The sequence below is a fragment of the Saccopteryx leptura genome, chromosome 4 (genome assembly GCF_036850995.1).
Source record: "Saccopteryx leptura isolate mSacLep1 chromosome 4, mSacLep1_pri_phased_curated, whole genome shotgun sequence".
NCBI classification, from domain to species: Eukaryota; Metazoa; Chordata; class Mammalia; order Chiroptera; family Emballonuridae; genus Saccopteryx; species Saccopteryx leptura.
Genome location: NC_089506.1, coordinates 186,716,058 through 186,738,240, shown reverse-complemented (window position 1 = coordinate 186,738,240; position 22,183 = coordinate 186,716,058). Strand labels below are relative to the sequence as shown.

At 39.0% G+C, this 22,183-nt stretch overlaps 1 protein-coding gene across 2 annotated transcripts in view; it reads right to left on the bottom strand.

The window, feature by feature from the left end:
- SLC27A6 (solute carrier family 27 member 6) overlaps nucleotides 1-22,183 on the bottom strand; it is a 61,995-nt gene that overhangs the window by 18,663 nt on the left and 21,149 nt on the right. For both annotated transcript variants that reach the window (XM_066382142.1, XM_066382143.1), the window contains exon 5: nucleotides 5,551-5,745. In XM_066382142.1, the coding sequence (XP_066238239.1) occupies nucleotides 5,551-5,745 (195 nt within the window). The remainder of the gene's footprint in view (nucleotides 1-5,550; nucleotides 5,746-22,183) is intronic.

Here is a 22,183-nt window from a genome sequence, read left to right as displayed (position 1 = left end):
GAAGTTCCGGAACTGCATTTATCATTTTGGCCAAAAAAGGAAGGAGCTATGTTTATTATCCAATCTTTTTTTTCCTGTTTTAACATGTTTTATATTTTGAAAGCTTTGCCAAGCAACTGGTGTTATCAGTTATAGTGTTATTTCCTTTAAATTAATTTGGCAACCACACGCATGGGGGATGGGACATTCACTCCACACCACTGTTTGCTGTGCCTGTTATCAGGTACAGGGGACTTGATGGTCAGAGATTGGGTAATTTTACAATACAAACGAAATTTAAACAAATCACAGTATCTTCTAGAAGTAGCCAAGATCAGAGTCTCAGTCAGAAGGATTTCCATATTATTTCCTGCCTTCAGGAGGTCCAAAAGATTCCAAAAAAATGGCTGTTGTAACACAAATCAAAAAAAAAGTGCCACAGTTTTAATATCTCCTAAATGTACAGGTACTGTACATCTTTGCCTTACACTGGGCACACCCTTTGTTTTTTCTTCCTCAGCTTCTCCTTACGGTCCTTTAATTTATGTTCGCTATAATTTTACCAGCACATACTTTTCTGACGATCATATTTTGTGATGTACCATGTTTTTTTTTTAAAGATTTTATTTATTCATTATAGAGAGGGGAGAGAGAGAGAAAGAAGGGAGGAGGAGCAGAAAGCATCAACTCCCATATGTGCCTTGACCAGGCAAGCCCAGGGTTTTGAACCAGCAACCTTAGCGTTTCCAGGTTGATGCTTTATCCACTGCGCCACCACAGGTCAGGCATGATGTACCATATTTTTTCCTCCTGGAATATAATGTGCTCTTTTACTGAAAATTGGAATACTGTGTGCTCTTTTACTAAAAATTCAAATCTTTATTTTAAGGAACTTTTCTTCTATTAGGCCCCAAATAAATTTTTATCTCTTTGTTTTTTTTTCTTCTGCAGGAACATCAATTAAGCATATATCAGATCACTTTTTATATTTTCAAAATCTATGTTTATAAATTACTTTATGTTATTATATACATATTTTATGTTATTATGTGTTACATACATATTATTTTTATTGTTTGTGTAACCCCTTAATCCCATCCATCTTGCTTCCTAATAATGTTGACAGTCCTGTTTAAGTCCTTTAGTGTGGTGGTGTTCACCTCTGTGATATTTTTATTTTTTCCTTTTATTAATTTATTATTTTGAGCTGAGCATGCCTACTTTCCACCTCTGTTGGTTGATTTCTGTTTTCTTTGCATTTTTCCCTTCTTTGAGGTCTTTTTTTTTTTTTTTTTACAGAGAGAGTCAGAGAGAGGGATAGACAGGGACAGACAGACAGGAATGGAGAGATGAGAAGCATCAATCATCAGCCTTTCGTTGAGTGTTGCAACACCTCAGTTGTTCATTGATTGCCTTCTCATATGTGCCTTGACCGTGGGCCTTCAGCAGACCGAGTAACCCCTTGCTCGAGCCAGCGACCTTGGGTCCAAGCTGGTGAGCTTTGCTCAAACCAGATGAGCCCGCACTCAAGCTGGTGACCTCGGGGTCTCGAACCTGGGTCTTCTGCATCCCAGTCCAATGCTTTATCCACTGCGCCACCATTTGGTCAGGCGAGGTCTTATTTTTAAAGAGAATATTTTTGCAATCTTGGAACCCATGGGAAATTGTTTTCTAAACCTATCCTGGCCATTCTGGAGGACTCGTTATTTTGATGTGCATCTGAATTTTTTTCAGCTGCTTTTTATTTAGATTCATTTTCCACTCCCCTTTCAAGTTTTATTTCCTCTAGGGATTTCATGTTTGTTCCTTCTCAGATATTATCCCCAGGTGTAGAACAAAAGGCAAGCTTATAACTGTTACTTAGGTTTGTTCCTCAAATGGCCTGTCACTAAATTTTTTATATTTGTGCTTTTGGAACATATATGGGACACATATCCCTTTGGTTGCATGCATTTAAATAGCAAGTATAGCACACAAGAAGGAAATTTAGGTCATGGGAACTTTGTGTTGCTGCTTTACCTTTTCCCTTTACTTATAAAATCCTATCGGTTTAGAGCAGGGGTTGGGAAACTTTTTGGCTGAGAGAGCCATGAATGCCAAATATTTTAAAATGTAATTCCATGAGAGCCATACAATGACCCATGTACGTTAAGCATTATCCAATAAAAATTTGGTGGTGTCCCGGAGGACAGCTGTGATTGGCTCCAGCCACCCGCAACCATGAACATGAGTGGTAGGAAATGAATGGATTGCAATACATGAGAATGTTTTATATTTTTAACGTTATTATTATTTTTTATTAAAGATTTGTTTGCGAGCCAGATGTAGCCATCAAAAGAGCCACATCTGGCTGGTGAGCCATAGCTTCCTGACCCCTGGTTTAGAGGATGAGTCCTCCTTGAGACAGTCAGTGTAAGCCTCCGTTAGGTTCAAATTTGGGAGAGACATACTTATCAAATATCCCCACATAATCATCAAAGTTATTGGTCCATTTTTTTCTGATCACCTGCTATGTAACAAAACAATATGTGAATGAAATGATAAAAGACAGAAACCATAATAGGTACTGTTTTGTTTTTTTTTATCATTTCCAAACTGAAAAAAAAACCCAAAACTAAACTGAATTGAAAATCAGAAGTTTTCTAAATAAACTAGAGACAATCATGACTTTCTGTATTATTGACATTATAATAGTCTGACAGAGAATTTAAGGTATCAGATATAATAAAGTAATAAGAATACAAATATTCTTCATTCCCATGGGATAATTACTTTGAAATGATTCAGCTTCACTAAAGGAATTTTTAATATAAACACCAATTTTTAATGGAATCAGTTCAATGAATTGAGAAAATTAACTGTAAGGAATGTAAAACTCAGTAATATCAGCACTTACTTTTTCCCAAATGACTTTTGTTCAGAATGCAAATGCATTTCTGACCTGGTAACAAGACCCTTAAAATCCCAAAGAATGTGTTATAAAAATAGTTTGCACCTTCTTTAAGTTCTAAACATTAGAGCAATTTATACCAGTTTTGAATCTATTTTTTTACTTTTTAAAAGTTATACTTTTGTAACTTTTTTATTTTTTAAATTTTATTTAGAAAATTAAATTTAACAGGGTGACATTGATCCATAAGAGTACATAGGTTTCAGATAAACATTTCTATAGCATTTGAACTGTTGATTATGTTGGATACGCATCACCCAAAGTCAAATCATTTTCCATCACCTTATATTTGTCCCTCTTTTCACTCCTCCCTCTGCCCCTCCTCCACATACCCCTACCCCTAGTAACCACTTCACTTTTTTTCTATGTACATAAGTCTCAGTTTAAAAAAATTTTAAATTAGAGTTTATATTCAATATTATATTGCATTAGTTTCAGTTTGTAGCATATTTTTATCTCTTTTGAAACTGAATGTTTTTTTTTACTATTTTTTTAAATTTATGCTTTTTATTATTTTCTTCCTTTGAGTTTTTTTAAATTAACTTATTATAAAAAGATATGTAGCCCACTAATTTTCAGCTGTTCTTATCTGAGTCTACAAACTTTGAAATGTAACATTTTCATTATAATTTAGTTCATTATTTTCTAATTTGATTTTTTTGTTGACATGAAAATTTAGAGATGCGTTTTATTTCCAAATACATAGAAGATGATCTAGCTGTCATTTAAATTTTTTACTTTTGCCTTATTGTTGTCAAAGAACATACTTCATATAAATTCAATCATTTCTTTCTTTTTTTTTTCATTTTTCCGAAGCTGGAAATGGGGAGGCAGTCAGACTCCCGCATGCGCCCGACCGGGATCCACCCGGCATGCCCACCAGGGGGCGATGTTCTGCCCCTCTGGGGCGTCACTCTGTTGCATCCAGAGCCATTCTAGTGCCTGAGGCAGAGGCCATAGAGCCATCCTCAGCACCCGGGCCATCTTTGCTCCAATGGAGCCTCGGCTGCGGGAGGGGAAGAGAGAGACAGAGAGGAAGGAGAGGGGGAGGGGTGGAGAAGCAGATGGGTGCCTCTCCTGTGTGCCCTGGCCAGGAATCGAACCCGGGACTCCTGCACGCCAGGCCGACGCTCTACCGCTGAGCCAACCGGCCAGGGCTAAATTCAATCATTTCAATTTCGCTGAAATCCTCTAAGTGGCCCAGTAATCTTTATGAATTTTCATAAGTGCTTAAAAAGAATGGATATTCTGCAGTTTTTAGATGTAGTGTCCTATATGTGTCCATTAGTTTAAGTAGTTTATTGTATTACTTAAATATTCTATATCATTAAAGTTTTTTTGTTTATTCTATCAAATATTGAAAGGGCTATAAATATAATATCTTAATATGATTCTGAATTTATTTTCCCTGGAAGTGATACAAATTTTGAGTCTATTTTCTTTATTTTGAATTTTCTTCTTTAAAAATATTGTTGAGTATATATTTTATTTTGACAAATATTTTCTCCAAGACAGTTGAAGATATCTATCTACTTACTAGCCTTTGTCTTTCATGGTTGCTATTGAGAAATCAGCTATATGTCTTTCACTCTTAAGAAGGCAATTTTTTGGCTGCTTTTAAGATTTTAGAGGTATCTTTATATAGTAGCTTTTTAAAAAATCATATATTAGAAGCCTATACATAATTTTTGTTCTTTTTTTAAAAAAAATATTTTATTTATTGATTTTTTAGACAGAGAGGAGTGAGAGAGACAGAGAGAGAGAGAAGGGGGAGGAGCAGGAAGCATCAACTCCCATATGTGCCTTGACCAGGCAAGTCCAAGGTTTCGAACCGGCGACCTCAGTGTTCCAGGTCGACGCTTTATCCCACTGTGCCACCACAGGTCAGGCCAATTTTTGTTCTTTATTTTATTATTATTTTTTTTACAGAGACAGAGAGAGAGAGTCAGAGAGAAGGATAGACAGGGACAGACAGACAGGAACGGAGAGATGAGAAGCATCAATCATTAGTTTTTCGTTGCGCGTTGCAACACCTTAGTTGTTCATTGATTGCTTTCTCATACGTGCCTTGACTGCGGGCCTTCAGCAGACTGAGTAACCTCTTGCTCGAGCCAGTGACTTTGGGCTCAAGTTGGTGAGCTTTTGCTCAAACCAGATGAGCCCGTGCTCAAGCTGGCGACCTCGGGGTTTCGAACCTGGGTCTTCCGCATCCCAGTCTGACGCTCTATCCACAGCGCCACTACCTGGTCAGGCTATACATAATTTTTGAATGATATAAAAATGAAAAATAAATAGAAATAGTAGATTGAAAATACTTAAAAGAAAATGGAGTCAAATTAATTATATCAGAATCTATGCTTGATGTTTATACTTATATCATTAAATTTGAAAACTGAAGAAAAGAATTAGGTATCATTATCCCTATATGACAGGGGGAAAACATGGGAGGTTGAGATCGTCATAACCTATAGCACTGTAGTTCACAGAGGCCACTATTTTATAGAAGTTCTCAACTTAAAAGAAAATACGTGACAATATTTACCGTAATGTACATCCACAGAGCTAGAGAGAAGTTAGCAGGTCTCAAAGTATTTCTTTTGTTAAGAAAATATGATACTTACTTTGTAAAAGAAATTTGTTCTCCCAACTGCTCCAATTTTCCCAGTGTGATTCATAAAACAAATGTTTCCTTCAGTAGCTCCATAAAACTCACACAGCTTAATATTTCCAAATCTGTCTAACACTTCTCTCCATACGTCACTCCGGATACCATTTCCAACTGCGAGACGCACCCGGTGATCCTTTTCGCCTTCTCTCTGTTAGAAGCAAAGATTTTACTTGTAATTTATTAATTCTAGTTCCCAATTCTTTCTTTCATTACTAGTACTTAAGGGGTAAATATCTAGAAGTTGCCTAATGCAATAATGGAAGGAAAGTAAAAAATAAAACCATGTCAGTCTGTCCAATAGCAGACTGAGTCCAATAGCTAATGAAACCTGCCCCAGAGTAATACAGTTTTTACTTCCCATATGAGGGAAAAGCTCTTCCCAAACTCCAGCTTACTGAAGCCTTATTTTGGTAGAGATCAGGTAAATAAGAAAGCACATTTCAAGAAAAAAAAAAGCATAAGTTTCTACTCTGAGCTCTATCATTTATTATCTATATAACTTTGAATAAGAGGTTGAAAACTATTCTGATTCTCCGTTTATTTATCTGCAAAAATGATGATAATACCTATCTCACTTATATACTGCAGTATACAATTAACTCCAGTGCTTAGCATATAGTAAACAATAAATTGAGGTCATCTAATCACTGTAATATTTGGCTATTACTTGTAACTATTGCATTTTTGTATTTTTTTTTCCTGAAGTTGGAAACGGGGAGGCAGTCAGACAGACTCCCGCATGTGCCCAACCAGGATCCACCTGGCATGCCACCAGGGGGCGACACTCCATCCATCTGGGGCGTTGCTCTGCTGCAATCAGAGCCATTCTAGCACCTGAGGCAGAGGCCACAGAGCTATCCTCAGCGCCCGGGCAAACCTTGCTCCAATGGAGCCTCGGCTTCGGTAGGGGAAGAGAGAGACAGAGAAGAAGGGGAGGGGGAGGGGTGGAGAAGCAGGTGGGCGCTTCTCCTGTGTGCCCTGGCCGGGAATTGAACCTGGGACTCGTGCATGCCAGGCCGATGCTCTACCACTGAGCCAACTGGCCAGGGCCTATCATATTTTTACTTTTAGATCATATTTTGTAATTAAAAGAAAAACTAGAACTATAGTCTATTTTCAAAAAGAACAATATTAATATAAATTGTACACTGATCAAAAATCATAACCTCACACCTATTAGGTTTACTATTACCAAAAAGACAAGAAATAACAAGTGTTTGGATGTGGAGAAAAGGGAACTCTTGGGCACTTTTGGTGGGATTTCCATAGTAGATTGCAACCACTACAGAAAACAGTGTAGTTTCCACAAAAAATTAAATACAAAATTAAAAATATTAAATATACCAAATGGTCCAGTAATTTTACTTCTGGGTATTCACTTCAGAAAATGAAATCACTAACTTGAAAAGAAATGTACACCCCCATGTTCATTGCAGACCTTTGTCTATTGATAGTAGAAGGGTTATTTGTCTTCAGAGTACTATTTGATATTTTAAACTGTAAAACTTAATTTGATAACATAAAAATTAAATTGAAAAATAAAATAAGAGACAGCTAAGACTTTGGATACACTGGAAGTAAGCATCTGACTTGCTGTTGTGGGCTTAGGCCCACATCATTGGGGTTTAAGTGAAATTTTTGCAGGTAGAGAAAAAATCTCAGATAACAGCAGCTCCTTCCAACACAGAAGAATCTTTTTTAGCGATAAATATAACTCTGAGCACTCCGCCCTGGTTCCCACCCATGGGCATGTCAGATATTGCCTACCTGGCGGGAACTAGCTCTTGGACTTTCCGCTGCCATCTTCCTAAATCAAACACTAGTGTTGCAAATCTTAGGAGTCATTCTGCTTGAACAGAGAACACTCTTTAATATGGAATAACTCTTGGATGCTTTTCAGGTCGGAGATAAGTTCTTGCAAGTACTATTATTCATAAACTGTGTTGGCACATACTGGAAACTAATAAGAAGGTGGCTTATAAACCAAATTCCATAGACTTTAATCTGTGTGGGCTATCGTTACATAAGCTTACTAAATAAGAATAAGCATTCATCCAAAATGACTTAATTGGTATAGAAAATCAAATGATCAAAACTAAGATCAGGCTCTTATCAAGAAATATAAAATTCATTTATTTAACTTAAGTTATTTTATTTCTATTTTCCTCTCCTTTAAAAGAAAATCTGGAAGATCATACTTTAAGGGATGTGAGAACAGATTAGCTGATTCATTATGTAGTGTTGTGGGAAGAAAAATAATTTATATCTCCTTTTATGATGAAAGGTGTGCATATGATAGAAAATTCGATAAGTACAAAAAAAAAAATAAAAATAAGCTGTAATCCTACCACACCATTATTATTTTTATATATCCATATGTATACACATAAAATGTTATAACCAGGCCTGGCCAGTTGGCTCAGTGATAGAGTGCTGACCTGGTGTGTGGATGTCCTGGGTTTGATTCCTGGTCAGGGCATACAGGAGAAGTGGCCATCTGACTCTCTACCCCTTCCCCTTTCCTCTCTCTCTCTGTTGATCTCTTCCCCTCCTGCAGCCATGGCTTGACTGGTTCAAGCGCATCTCTCAATGGAGCTGAGAATGGCTCCATGGAGCTTCCACCTCAGGAGCTAAAAATAGCTCAGTTGTAAGCATGGCCCCAGATGGGTAGAGCAGTCAACCCCAGATGGGAGTTGCAGGGTGGATCCTGGTTGGGGCACGTGTGGGAGTCTGCCTCTCTATCTCCCCTTCAACCAAGCTATTTTTAGTGCCTGAGGCTGATGCTCAGACCAACTGAGCCACTGGCTGTGAGGGGGAAGAAGGAGAGAAGGGGGAGAGGAGGGGGAGAGAGGCAGATGGTTGCTTCTCATGTGTCCCCTGACTAGGGATGAGACCTGGGACATCTGTATGATGGCAGATTAGGGCCGGTCAGGGCCCATATTTTTTCTTAATTTGTGATTAAAAATCTCTTTTCCATCCCATAGCCAAAATAAAAAAAAAACCCCAATATCTTTTCTTCTTTACAATTTAACTTTTATATCATTTAGAATATAATAGTTGTGAGAAAGGTGTAACATTTTACATTTCATACAATTATTTGTCTCATTTATTGCAAATTCAGACTTTGTAAAAGTCTAATTTTCAATTTATTCAACTGCCCATATCCAAAGACTTACAAATATAAGTTCCTCAATTAACAAATGCCTAAAATTTTACAGACATCTTTAAGCTGATTCAGTAAGCATATGTACACAAACTACTTTTAAAGAATTCTCTAAAATCTTCCTTTAAAAGTTAACTGAGCCTGACCTGTGGTGGCGCAGTGGATAAAGTGTCAACCTGAAAACACTGAGGTTGCCGGTTCAAAACCCTGGCTTGCCTGGTCAAGGCACATATGGGAGTTGATGCTTCCTGCTCCTCCCCTTCTCTCTCTCTCTCTCTCTCTCTCTCTCTCTCTCTCTCTTCCCCCCCTCCTCTCTAAAATGAATAAAAAAAATAAAGAAAAAGTTAACTGAGAACAGAAAGACAAGTACCATATGATCTTACTCAGACGTGGAAGCTAATACAAAATAAACTAACAGGCAACACAGTGACAGACTCAGAGCTAGAAAGCAGGGTGACAGCTATTGGGGTAGGGATGCAGGGATTGAGCAAAAATGAAAAAGAGAGAAAAAACTCATGGACACGGACACTGTGGTGACTGCTGGGGGTGGAGGGGAGTGAAGTGAAGCGGAGGTAGGTGTGGGGAAGACAAGATGGAGACTTGACTTGGGGTGGTGAACACACAATACGGTGTACAGATGATATGTTGTGGAACTGTGCACTTGAAACCTATATAATTTTGTTAATGAGTGTCACCCCCATAAATTCAATAAAAAGGAAAAAAAGATAACTGAGAAACTGAATATAAGCACTCCTAAAGGAGCAAAATTAAATGATACATGATATAAATGAGTTATTTTACAGTTTATTGAGATAATTATCTGAAGTTGTCATTGACATTATTCAGATTGTTTGCTTGAGTCAAATCATGATCCAGGTAATATGCATAAATAAAATATATAAAAAGAAATATAACATATATAAAAAGAAAAGAATATATAAATAATATATAATAATGTAGAAATTATGTGAAGCCCTATAGAAAGCCCAAAAGATATTATTTTTGGCGTGCACGTGCACACACACACTCTCTCTCTCTCTCTCTCTCTCTCTCTCTCTCTCATTCATTCATATATACATATATACAGATATGGAGAGAGAAAAAGAAAAAACCCAGAAGCTTAAAAAAAGAAGTTTACATAGGAATAGAAATTTTACCTAAAAGATATATACAATAAGATATCATAAAGTCTAAATTAGGGGTTAGCAAACTACAGCCTGCAGGAGCCAAATCCAGACTCTCTCCTGTTTTTATAAATAAAGTTTTATTAGAACACAGTCACACACATTTATATGAATTGTCTATTGCTGCTTTTGTAACACAGAGGCAGAACTTAGTTGTGACAAAGGCAGTATGATCCATAAAACCTAAAATATTTATTAATCTGGTGCTTTACAGAAAAAACAGGCTGACACCAGTCCTAAATTATAAATGAAGTAAAAAAAGCAATAAGTTCTTAATATTAACACAAGTCAAGCATCATGTATTAAGTGGACAATATAAATACTGGTTCATTAAGCTTTCTCATCCAGATCCCATGTACTGGTATATTCATTTTATGTTTCTTTCTTAAGAAGGGCTTTGCCTCATTGGAAATAACTGGAAGTTGGTTTTATTTGTAAAGGGGATGAAGAGCTTCTTAGGCACACTGAGCATACTGTTAGGTGGGCAAATATTGAACAGATGGGTCTTAAAAAAAAAACAGCTACCCACCTAGTAATGTTGTGAAGCTCTCTGTGACCCTAGAAGATGACCAGAAGCCAAGTGGGGAGGGGCAGTGCGGCCAGCAGAGCCCGGTGTGAACACTGACCTGGCTCCGTATGGCGTGACGGACTGGGAGGCTGGCACGGGTCAATGATAGTGGCTGACGTGGTCCAGATAAAAGATGATCAGGGGAAGAACTCAGATGATGGTTAGGAAAGTGGAAAAAGAGAGTTAGCTGAATGACGAAGGTAAGGAAGAAAAAGTCACCCGAATTGGCCAAAGGAGCCTTAAAAAGAGACTTGGAAAACATGGAAATTGAGAGGAGGGTCTCAGCGTTGGTATTATATTTGGTTTTATGTGTGCCCACTTTGAAATGGCTGTGAAACTAGCAGTGCATCCTCTAAAATAGGACCACCTATAATTTTAAAAATCCCCTGCTCTGTTCATCAATTCTCTTCTCTGTTCATCCATTCCCTCAAACCTTCTTGGAACAATTCCTATTCCTTTTTATTTTTCTTGAGCCATGAGGTTACTAGGTAAATATCACTGGATATCTAAGCTCTGCTGGGAATGGCATGAAGAGAGCACATGTGCATAAATACGAGTACAGTTAAGAGAACGGATGAATATAACACCTGCGTCTATCTATACACAAGAGAAAGATAGTGTGCAGAGACTGAGAGAGGCAAACAGAGTCAGAGAGAATGCATGAGACAGAGACAGACTGAAAGCAAGAAAGAGAGTGAAAGTGAAAGAAAGTGTAAAAGACGCAGAGAGAAAGAAAGCAAGAGAGACACAAAGAGCAAGAGGAAGAGAGACACACACAGAGAATACAAACAAAACAAAAAGTGAAATAGAGATACTACATAGAAACACAGACACAGAGTGACATGCAGAGACAGAGAGAGAGCCACTCTCAGAGGGAAACAGAGGTGCAGGGAGACACGCTCACACGCTCACATAGGGATGCAAAGTGAGGCAGTCAGACACAGACCGAGAGACCCATACAAACATCTTTGTAGCCAAATCAGGAGAAGCAATGGGAGTGAATATGTTTGAGCTCCATGTCCAGGTATTACCTCATTTTAATCACCACGATACCCTATAAAATAAGAAGCATTATCCCCATTTTGCACATTAGGAGAATGAAGTCCAGGACCAAGGTCACATAGCAAATAAACAGAGACAGAATTTGACCATATTAAAATGCAAGTGCTATGTGGACAGGGACTGTTGCTTGTTCTATCCTCTTCTGTACCAATTGCCTAGTGCATAAGCGATGTTCTGTGTGGACTCTAATGAACAAAATAAACTGATGAACAAAATAGAAACAGAGGCATGGATACACGGAACAGACTGACAGCTGTCAGAGGGGAGGGGGAGAAGGTCCTGGATGAAAGGTGAAGGGATTAGCCAAAAAACATATAGATGTAACACACAGACAACAGTGTGCTGATAGTCAGAGGGGAAGGGGGTGGGCAGTAGGTAGAGGTGGGCCAACGGGGGGTGGGGACAAAAAAAGACTTTGCTTGGGGTGATGGGTGCACAATGAAATGTGCAGATGCTGTTTTGTTAAGTTGTATACTTGAAATCTGTATGATTTTGTAAACCAATATCACCCCCAATAAATTCAATTTAAAAATTAAAAAGAAAAATAAAGGCAAAAGAAAGAAAGAAAGAAAACAAGCAAGCAAGCAAGCGACCTTCACAACCCATGTGTGACAGGAAGAAAGAAAAGGAGGGGCCTGACCAGGCAGTGGTGTGCATAGAACAGAGCATTGACCTGGGATGCAGAGGACCCAGATTCAAATTCCTGAGGTCGCCAGCTTGAGCGCAGGCTCACCAGCTTGAGCGTGGGATCATAGAAATGGCCCAAAGGTCACTGGCTTGGAGCCCAAGGTTGCTGGCTTGAGCCTAGGGTCGCTGGCTTGAGCAAGGGGTTAATCGCTTTGCTGTAGCCCCGGTCCTGGCACATATGTGAAAGCAATCAATGAATATCTAAGTAGCTCCAACAAAGAATTGATGCTTCTCATCTCTCTCCCTTCCTGTCTGTCTGTCCCTATCTGTCCCTCTCAAAAAGAAAGGGGGGGAGGAGGGAGGGAAGTCAGGTTCAAGAAAGGATGGAAGAAGGAAGGGAATGAGGGAGTAGGGGAAGGAAGAAATGAGGAAAGGAAAGAAAAGATAGTGTGTAGGGAGAAAACCAAGTTTAAAAAAACCCTTAAAAGTCCATGCTCTAGCCTGACCAGGTGGTGGCGCAGTGGATAGAGTGTAGGACTGGGACAGGGAGGACTCAGCTTGAGTGCGGGCTCATCTGGTTTGAGCAAGGCTCACCAGCTTCAGTCTAAGGTCACTGGCTCGAGCAAGGGGTCACTCGGTCTGCTGTAGCCCCACGGTCAAGGCACATATGAGAAAGCAATCAATGAACAACTAAGGAGCCGTAACAAAGAATTGATGTTTCTCACCTCTCTCTGTTCCTGTCTGTCTGTCCCTTTCTCTAACTCTCTCTGTCTCTGTCAAAAAAAAAAAAAAAAGTTCATGCTCTACTTTTCCAAGTCTGTCCCATGATTTCAGTAAGAAGCAATCAGAACATGAGTTTATTTCCATAGTTGGTGCTGAAATGTTGACACACTTCACACACATGTAGAATAAGCCATTTTATGATATACAGAAAGTCCATATTTTATCTCAGCCATTTAAAATCTCATTAGGAATTTAAAAAAGAATCTGCTGAACGGATCAGAGCTTTTAATAATGCCCCAAATTTTACATTTCAGCAGACCAGTTCCTTCTGGCTTTCAGTGTCATGCATCAAATTGATGTGACCATACCAGTAAAAGAGTCACATTTATTTGAACCAAGGTTCTTGTTTCTTCAAAACCTTCTTTGGGACCTGTTTTTCCCGTAGGGTCTGTTGACCAGTATATGAGACAGTGAATGAACTATAGTTACCTTCTACCGGGTTACAGGTTTATTTGTCAGTTGTGGGAGATAGCAGAGGCCTCTAACAATGCCCTCCTAGAAACAAAGTTTCTTTCTTTCAGAACACGTGCTTAATCCTACTCAAAGATCTACAACACATACAAATGAATGGCCTCTTTATATGCCTATGAAAAGTCCAACTCTGGAAGTTCTGTTTAAATACAGGTAATTTTCTATCAATCTTGATTTCTCTGTAAACAAAGACTGTACTGTTTGTTAATAGATGGAGAGACAGAAAAGAAACATAAATTTATCGTGAAAACAAAGGGGCAAATCATTTCTGCCTCCAACCCTAGAAAACAAAAATATGGTCTAATTCCTAAAGGATCATCTAAATATATATAACAACACATGTTAGGGATTCTAAAATTCTTTCATCTTGATTCCATTTAATATAAAACTCCCTTTTCTTAAAACTCCCTGATAATTACATATGCACGTGTCACAACAACATGCCCCATAACATTAACTATATGTTCTCACAGTTGGCTTCCTTTATAGCCACTAATATACATTGAAAACATATTGACAGCAAGCTAAGTAGATATTCTAGAACAGGTACAAAATAAAACTAAATACAAATAGGATATCAGAGAGAATCCTGGGGCAACCACCTCCCCTCCCAGGCGTAAAATAGCAGACTTTCTTATACTGAAGCAGGAAAAGAATGGTAGTGGCAGGAGGTGGGAGCCTATTTTGAGAGTGGAGGGTAGAGTACCTAAAATGAGAAGCCTGCCAGGCTAAGATATTGTGGGCTCCAACTGTTCCCTAATAATCTTTGTCGTATTGCCTCTCCAGTTTGGGTTTGGGCAGGCCATGGTTTTAGAGATGACAGCCATCAGTTCCCAAACTATTTTAAGGCATAAATAATAGTTAGAAAGGACCTCTGTAACATTGATACGTAAAGACACATGCAGCCCCATGTTCATTGCAGCATTGTTCACAGTAGCCAGGACATGGAAACAACCAAAAAGCCTGTCAATAGAAGACTGGATAAAGAAGATGTGGCACATATACACTATGGAATACTACTCAGCCATAAGAAATGATGACATCGGATCATTTACAGCAAAATGGTGGGAACTTGATAACATTATATGAAGTGAAATAAGTAAATCAGAAAAAACCAGGAACTGCATTATTCCATACGTAGGTGGGACATAAAAGTGAGACTAAGAGACATTGATAAGAGTGTGGTAGTTACGGGGGGAGGGGGGAGAGAGAGAGGGAAAGGGGGAGGGGGAGGGGCACAAAGAACACTAGATAGAAGGTGACAGAGGACAATCTGACTTTGGGTGATGGGTATGCAACATAATTAAACGACAAGATAACCTGGACTTGTTATCTTTGAATATATGTATCCTGATTTATTGATGTCACCCCATTAAAAAAATAAAATTATTAAAAAAAAAAAAAAAAAGAAAGGACCTCTGTGATCTCAAGTGTTACAGCAAATAGCAATCACATGGTGGGCTTATTTAGAACTCATTTTCTAGATATAATAGCAATAGGGGTTGCCATTTAAAGACCTCTTATTCTGAATTGGTGCTTTCTTTCCTGGCAGTGCTTAGGAAAACTGAAAGTGGAAGCAAAACAATGCTTTTCCAAAGTTGTCTTGGAAAGAACGACCAGCCTCAAGAGTCTGCAAGACTTGCCTCTAACCTCTGCTAACCTGACTATGCTAACTCACTTAAAAAAGGCTGTAGAGACATAAAGGGAGGTTGCTCTTTCCTGCAAACCCAGGAAAATAGGTCATTTGATTCACAGCTACTATGATTCCTTAATGAAATGTTATGAAAAGTATAGGTGCCCATCAGCAAGATCATTTCTGCTGTGAGTTGGATGCAGCAATGGCCTAACTCCCTCCATGCAATGATGCAAATCTTCGATTCATCTAAACTTCCTCTTTGGTTCTGTCCTCCCCAGGAACTCTGAATTTCTCATTATAGCTAGTGCTCGACTTTCGACCACAATTGGTTCCAACAGACCAGTCGTAACACGATTTGGTCGTAAGTTGAATGGCTATATGAACAGTACTGTGAAATGATGTTATAGAAATCTTTAGGTCATATTTTATCATAATTTTCTTTCATTATTGTTATATATCATAATTTTCTTTGTTCATTTTATGCCATTTGTATCATCTCTACACCATTTTGTTTCTTATTTTTACATTCGTCAGGTTTAAGTAACACTGCATCACCAGTACCACTGGTTTAATATTTGCAAAGACAATTTCCTCTTGGTAGACATCTTGGGAGGGGTTTGATGAAAAATATCCAAGACACAAAACACAAATTGCTGTACCAAGTCTGGGATAACAGTTGAAATGGTGCACGTGGAGATGGTAGTGCTGCCGGAAGCTGGTCAGCACTGTCGTACACCCAGCTGGGCAACGCTTGTGCTGCCAGACACAGAGCAGTCGTGGCTAGCGATTGTGGTCGTAAAGTCGAATGGTCATAAGTTGCATAGGTCATAAGTCGATCAATATTTGTATAACCAAGCTTCCCCTGCAGGTCCAGAGCTAGGAAAGATTGCTCTGGGCATGAGCACATAAGTATCCCAGCAACTGGGCTTGTTATATTTATTACTTGATTAAAAAAATAATTCTACAAATTTTCATTGAGCACCTACTATACGTCAGACACCATGTTGATACCGAGGATACAACTGTAGATAATAAACATGAACTCCCTGCTTTCCTGGACTGATAGTGTGTGTGGGGTAATGTGAGGGTAATATGTAATGGGCTAATAAGGTATATGAAGAAAAATAAAGCAGCGAATGAAGACGAGGAGACAAACACTGTAATACAGAGTCTAACTCCATTGCTGATGTCTGACTACTGAAGACTTTCAGGTCCCACCAGTCTCCTTCCCTCCGCTGCCCCACATCTGGCAAGCTAATAAGAAAGCGCAGGGCTCTCTTCTTTCACATCCACAGGAAGTTCAAAGCACATGAGCAGTTCTGTACGCACAAGACCCCTTACCCCAGTGCTGCCTGCTTATCACAATAAAAGCTGAACCAGCCTCTTTCCTTGGGCTCTCAAGCCATTTTTGGATATGCTTAGGACTGTGCCCTGCTTCCCCTAGAAAGCCCCATTATGTGAAGAATAAGCCTGTTCGTGTCCTCCTGGTGCACGTGTGGTATCAACAGTCTAACTTAGTGTACAGGGTCCATCTGAGTTGGTAAGGTGATCGTACCAGACATGAATAGGGATTGTGGCCAGGTAGGGAAGGCCCTACCTAGGAGGGGCTGTGAGTGGGTTAGGGAGTAAGACATACAAACATCTGGGGGAACATTCAAGAGGGTAACAGAGTCCTGGTGCACTGAAGGAAAAGCAAGGAGGTTGGTGAGGCTGCAGTGAACAGGAGTCGAGTGTGGGGGTGGGGTGAGGTTGGTGCTGGGGGTCCGGGAAGTCCCAGCTGGGAAGCAGATCACAGAGCTGTGGGGTTCATGCTAAGGGAATTTCAGTTTTCTTCCAAGTAAACCATCAAAGGGATCTGAGTAGTGGAGCAACATAACCCGACTTACACTTTAATAGAATTGTATCAACTGTGCTTCCAGAGTGTTATGTAAGAGGGCAAACCTGGAGCTAAAAGGAAGCTATCCCTAACATTTTAGGCAGGAAGTAGTGCTGACTTAAATGAGAGAAGCAGGTAGGTGGTAAACCGAGGTTTGACTGTGGGTATATTTCAAAGTAGACTATGCAAGATTTGCTCATGGATTAGACAGGGGGTGTGAGAAAGGTTTCAAGGGAGATTCCAGAGTTTTTGTGACTGAATAACTAGAAAGATGGATTTGTCATTAACTGAGAAGGTCAAGATGGCAAGGAGCACATTTTGATGGAGGAGGTAGTAAAAAGATAGGTTTTGGTCATTTTTTTGACATAAGATGTCAATTAGATTTCTAAGTGGAGATATCTAGTAGACATCTAGACATATAAAACTTACAATCAAGGGAGAAGACAGGACTGGAGATACAAATTTGAGAGTTAAGCTGTAGATGGTATTTGTAGCCAGGAGCATGTTCAAGGAAGGAGAGAAAAGAAAAAAGGTTGGATTGTGAGTCCTGGGCACTCGAACATTTAGAGATCAGGAATATTGAGGAAGATCCAGCAATGGAGACAATTTAAAGCTCTACACTGGTATTTTTGAGTCTAGTTTGTGTGAGTCTAATCTAAGGACATGTATTGATTAAACGGGGTTGTGAACCTGTCAAGCTGGAGACTAGACCTTCCATTCTGGCATCTCACTAAGATGAAAACCATCCTGCAAGGCCTCCTGGGAGAAGGCTAAGTCTCCTTTTCCAGAGAGCCCCTACCACTGTGGTCAGTCTGTTTCCATGTGAATTTCTATACTTAAGTTAACTCATTAAGCCTTATGTCAACTCTGGATGTACTTGTTATTACATTCATTCTAAAGTTGAAAACATTGGGGTCAGGGTTGCTGAGAGAAGCAAGATAATTTGCTCAATACCACAGAGCTTGGAAGACATGAAATTTAGGCTTAAATATCAAGCTCCCCAACTCTAGGGGACAAATAAATAAATGACTTCCCTGATGTCACATGGTGAATTAATGGAAAAGCTGGAATTAGATCCTTGATCTTTTTTAATCTAAATTAATTGCTATTTATTTTCCGTTGGGAATGAAATGATCTATAGGAAAATTCTAGTCATTAATCATTAACTGAAGATTCTTGTGTTTGCTGGTAAGCCCTCACTGCAGGGCAAATAGTGACCATTTCAGACCTTGATTTTGTATATCCTTAGAAGAATATCAGGAACAAACTAGTAAAGGAATAAGCCATATGAAACATAGCAAATAAATAATAAGGTAAATAATCTTGGATGTAAAATTATAAATGTTAAATCAATTTGCAATGTAGGAAAACCTAACATACCACATTTATAGTAACAATAGTGTGTAACCCAAGAGGAAACAGGCATAATATTTTCAGGGTTTCTGATTTTATATTTCAATTTCTACTGTTTTATCCATGACAAGTATAATATCATTAAATTGTTAATATTTTAATATTAAAATTTTAAATGATCATGATCTATTTAAATTGACTTTTATAATAAATGTTGTATGATTTTTTATTAGTCAAAGACCAATTATTTTTCTTCTTTTTTTTTACAGAGACAGAGCGAGAGTCAGAGAGAGGGATAGATAAGGACAGACAGACAGGAATGCAGAGAGATGAGAAGCATCAGTCATTAATTTTTCCTTGCGACACCTTAGTTGTTGTTCATTGATTGCTTTCTCATATGTGCCTTGACCGCGGGCCTTCAGCAGACCGAGTAACGCTTCACTCAAGCCAGCGACCTTGGGTCCAAGCTGGTGAGCTTTGCTCAAATCAGATGAGCCCGCGCTCAAGCTGGCAACCTCGGGGTCTCGAACCTGGGTCCTCCGCATCCCAGTCCGACGCTCTATCCACTGTGCCACCGCCTGGTCAGGCACCAATTATTTTTCAGCACCAACAAAATTATTATACTTTTATAACTATATTCATGGAAAACATCACTACATTCCATTTAAATATAAAATCCTTCCATTTCTATTGGGCTTCTCAGTTCACAGTTTTTTCACACATATCTCATAAGTGGATTGGGAGAATCAAGGACCAAATTAGGAGAAGTAGATATTGTTACCTATTTTATATAAAGACAGTAACTAGGACTAAGAGAGAAGCAACGAATAGAAAGTCATACAACAAGAGTATGAAGTTGAGCCTAAATCTTTTGATTCTACAGCTATTGTACTATCTGATGACTTTCTATTTAAAGTTACATATTTAAAGGTTATATTTATATCAAGCTACATTTTTTGGGAAATTTAATAAATAAGGGATGTGTGTATTTTTAGTGGAAACAACAGCATGACTTGTACAATATAAGCAGGAAGACAGAAAAAGATATAATTTATATGTACCTTATCCATAAACTATGAATCATTATGTATTAAAATTAGCAGTTATTAAAAGCCTTTAATATATACATGCTTCTAAAATCTCCCAAAATATTTATTACTTCTCTTCTAATTCTGCTAGCATTTACTTTGTTAATAGTTATTTCTTATCTTAGGCCCTCATATTTCTGTTTCTGTACTTCTAAGCAGAAAAAATGGTTCTGGTACTTTGACACCTTTCTTAAATGCTTTCTTATCTAGTATTCTCACATTAAACACATCTTTGATTTATTTAAGGACAACTAGGTTTTATAAGAGAGGTGATTTTCTCAATCACATAATAATATGTTTCAAGTACTTGGGGAAAAATAATAAAAATGTATAAATATTTAAAAACAACTAGGTCTTAGAGATGAATCAATTGTTTTGAGTACTGCAGAGAAGAATGGTAATAAAACTAAATAAGCATATCTTAATAACAATTAAAGTTTACATTGGGCCCTGGCCGGTTGGCTCAGCAGTAGAGCGTCGGCCTGGCGCGTGGGGGACCTGGGTTTGATTCCCGGCCAGGGCACATAGGAGAAGCGCCCATTTGCTTCTCCACCCCCCCTCCTTCCTCTCTATCTCTCTCTTCCCCTCCCGCAGGCAAGGCTCCATTGGAGCAAAGATGGCCCGGGTGCTGGGGATGGCTCCTTGGCCTCTGCCTCAGGCGCTAGAGTGGCTCTGGTCTCGGCAGAGCGACGCTCCGGAGGGGCAGAGCATCGCCCCCTGGTGGGCGTGCCGGGTGGATCCCGGTCGGGCGCATGAGGGAGTCTGTCTGACTGTCTCTCCCCGTTTCCAGCTTAAAAAAAAAAAAAAAAAGTTTATATTGATTAAAACATGTCATTCTTTATAGCTTACTAAGTATGATGAGAAAAGTTTTCAAAGATGAATGCTTTCATAAACTACATCTTTTACAAGATGTAAAATGGGGAAAACATGATTATAAAACCGTCGAACTTCTTGTGAAGTTCCTGACATCAGTCCTTACCAATGTAAAAATAAGTAAAAAATAAACGTGAACTTTTGCATTAAAAATAACCTAAGAAAATGAAAACATTATAAAAGAACATATGATTCTGATATATCCATTTTCAATAGGAAAAAAAAAAGTAATGCACTTAACCAGGGACAAGATACAGCCAATGCCTTTAGCCTGTAACTATCTTTAGACTCATTTAAGACTTTACTGGTAAAAGAAATAAACAAGTTCAAGAGATCAAGGCCAAGTCAACATCATTGGAATTTTATTCTCTGGTACTGTTAACATCTTCCTCATCCCCACATCTTACCTAAATATGACAAAGGAAAACTCTTAAATCTTGAAAGACATGGTAGACTTTTATTTGAGAAAATAAAGTAAAGGTGTCCTTTCAAAATAAAGTCTTAAAAACAAATCTCACAGTGCTGTGAGACCCAACAAACACTTAGGGGTTCACTGCAGGATTGTCAAACATCACTAGTGAAAAACTTAGTACAGTTGGTATAGTTTTTAACAAACAATATTTAATAAATATCAAATATCCAGAAGTTTTCAAATGTCTCTCTTTTCATAATGGGAGTTCAGTATAATCCATTTGTCAAAGCTTTAATACGCCTTAATGAAAGTATCCATAATAATAAGGGCACCTGCTGGCTCCCAGTGAATCTCTTAGCTTTTAAGAAAACAGAACAGCCCTGGCCGGTTGGCTCAGCCGTAGAGCGTCGGCCTGGCGTGCGGGGGACCAGGGTTCGATTCCCGGCCAGGGCACATAGGAGAAGCGCCCATTTGCTTCTCCACCCCCCCCCTCCTTCCTCTCTGTCTCTCTCTTCCCCTCCCGCAGCCAAGGCTCCATTGGAGCAAAGATGGCCCGGGCGCTGGGGATGGCTCCCTGGCCTCTGCCCCAGGCGCTAGAGTGGCGCTGGTGGCGGCAGAGCGATGCCCCGGAGGGGCAGAGCATCACCCCCCTGGTGGGCAGAGCTTTGCCCCTGGTGGGCGTGCGGGGTGGATGGATCCCGGTCGGGCGCATGTGGGAGTCTGTCTGACTGTCTCTCCCCGTTTCCAGCTTCAGAAAAATACCAAAAAAAAAAAAAAAGAAAAGAAAACAGAGCAAAGAAAGGGGGTATAATTTACAGAAAAAATACATACTAAAATACATATATTAAAAGGTATAGGTTATGCCTTGAGAATGCCAAAACGTAGGTGTTCCACATTAATAGCTACAAAGTATATAGCCTAAATAATAAAGTGTGATACTAACTTGAAAAGTGGGCATCACACAGATGCATCATTTCATTAATTACGCCCTGTCCTCTGTACTTTTTTTGGCTCCAGATTTGTACATCCAACTGCCTATTTCACTTCTTCACTTAGGTGCCTAATTAACATACCAAACTTAACAGGTCCAAAAGAATTTTAATTTCACTCCTCAAATCTCAGTTTTCCTTATCTTTTCAACTGGTTCACAATTTACCCAGATGTTTGAACCAAAAATCTGAGATCTATTCTTGATTGTATCCGTTCCTTCACTCCCTATCCCTGAACTCACATGCTCTATTATCTTTAATTCAAAATAGATCCCAAATTAGTACAGCTTTTTCTAATTTGCTTTTATCTTTTTGCAAATGTGATGGAAGTAAAATCCAAATTCCTCTCTATGGTCCCCTGAGCCCTCTAAGACCTGGCCCATGGATGGCTCAGCCATACACTTCTCTTCAATCATTCAGGCTGTGTCTTCTGTGGGCTTCCTCATTGTCAGCTTATTATGTCATGTCTGCAACCCCCTAGCTTTTCCATGGCTGGATCCC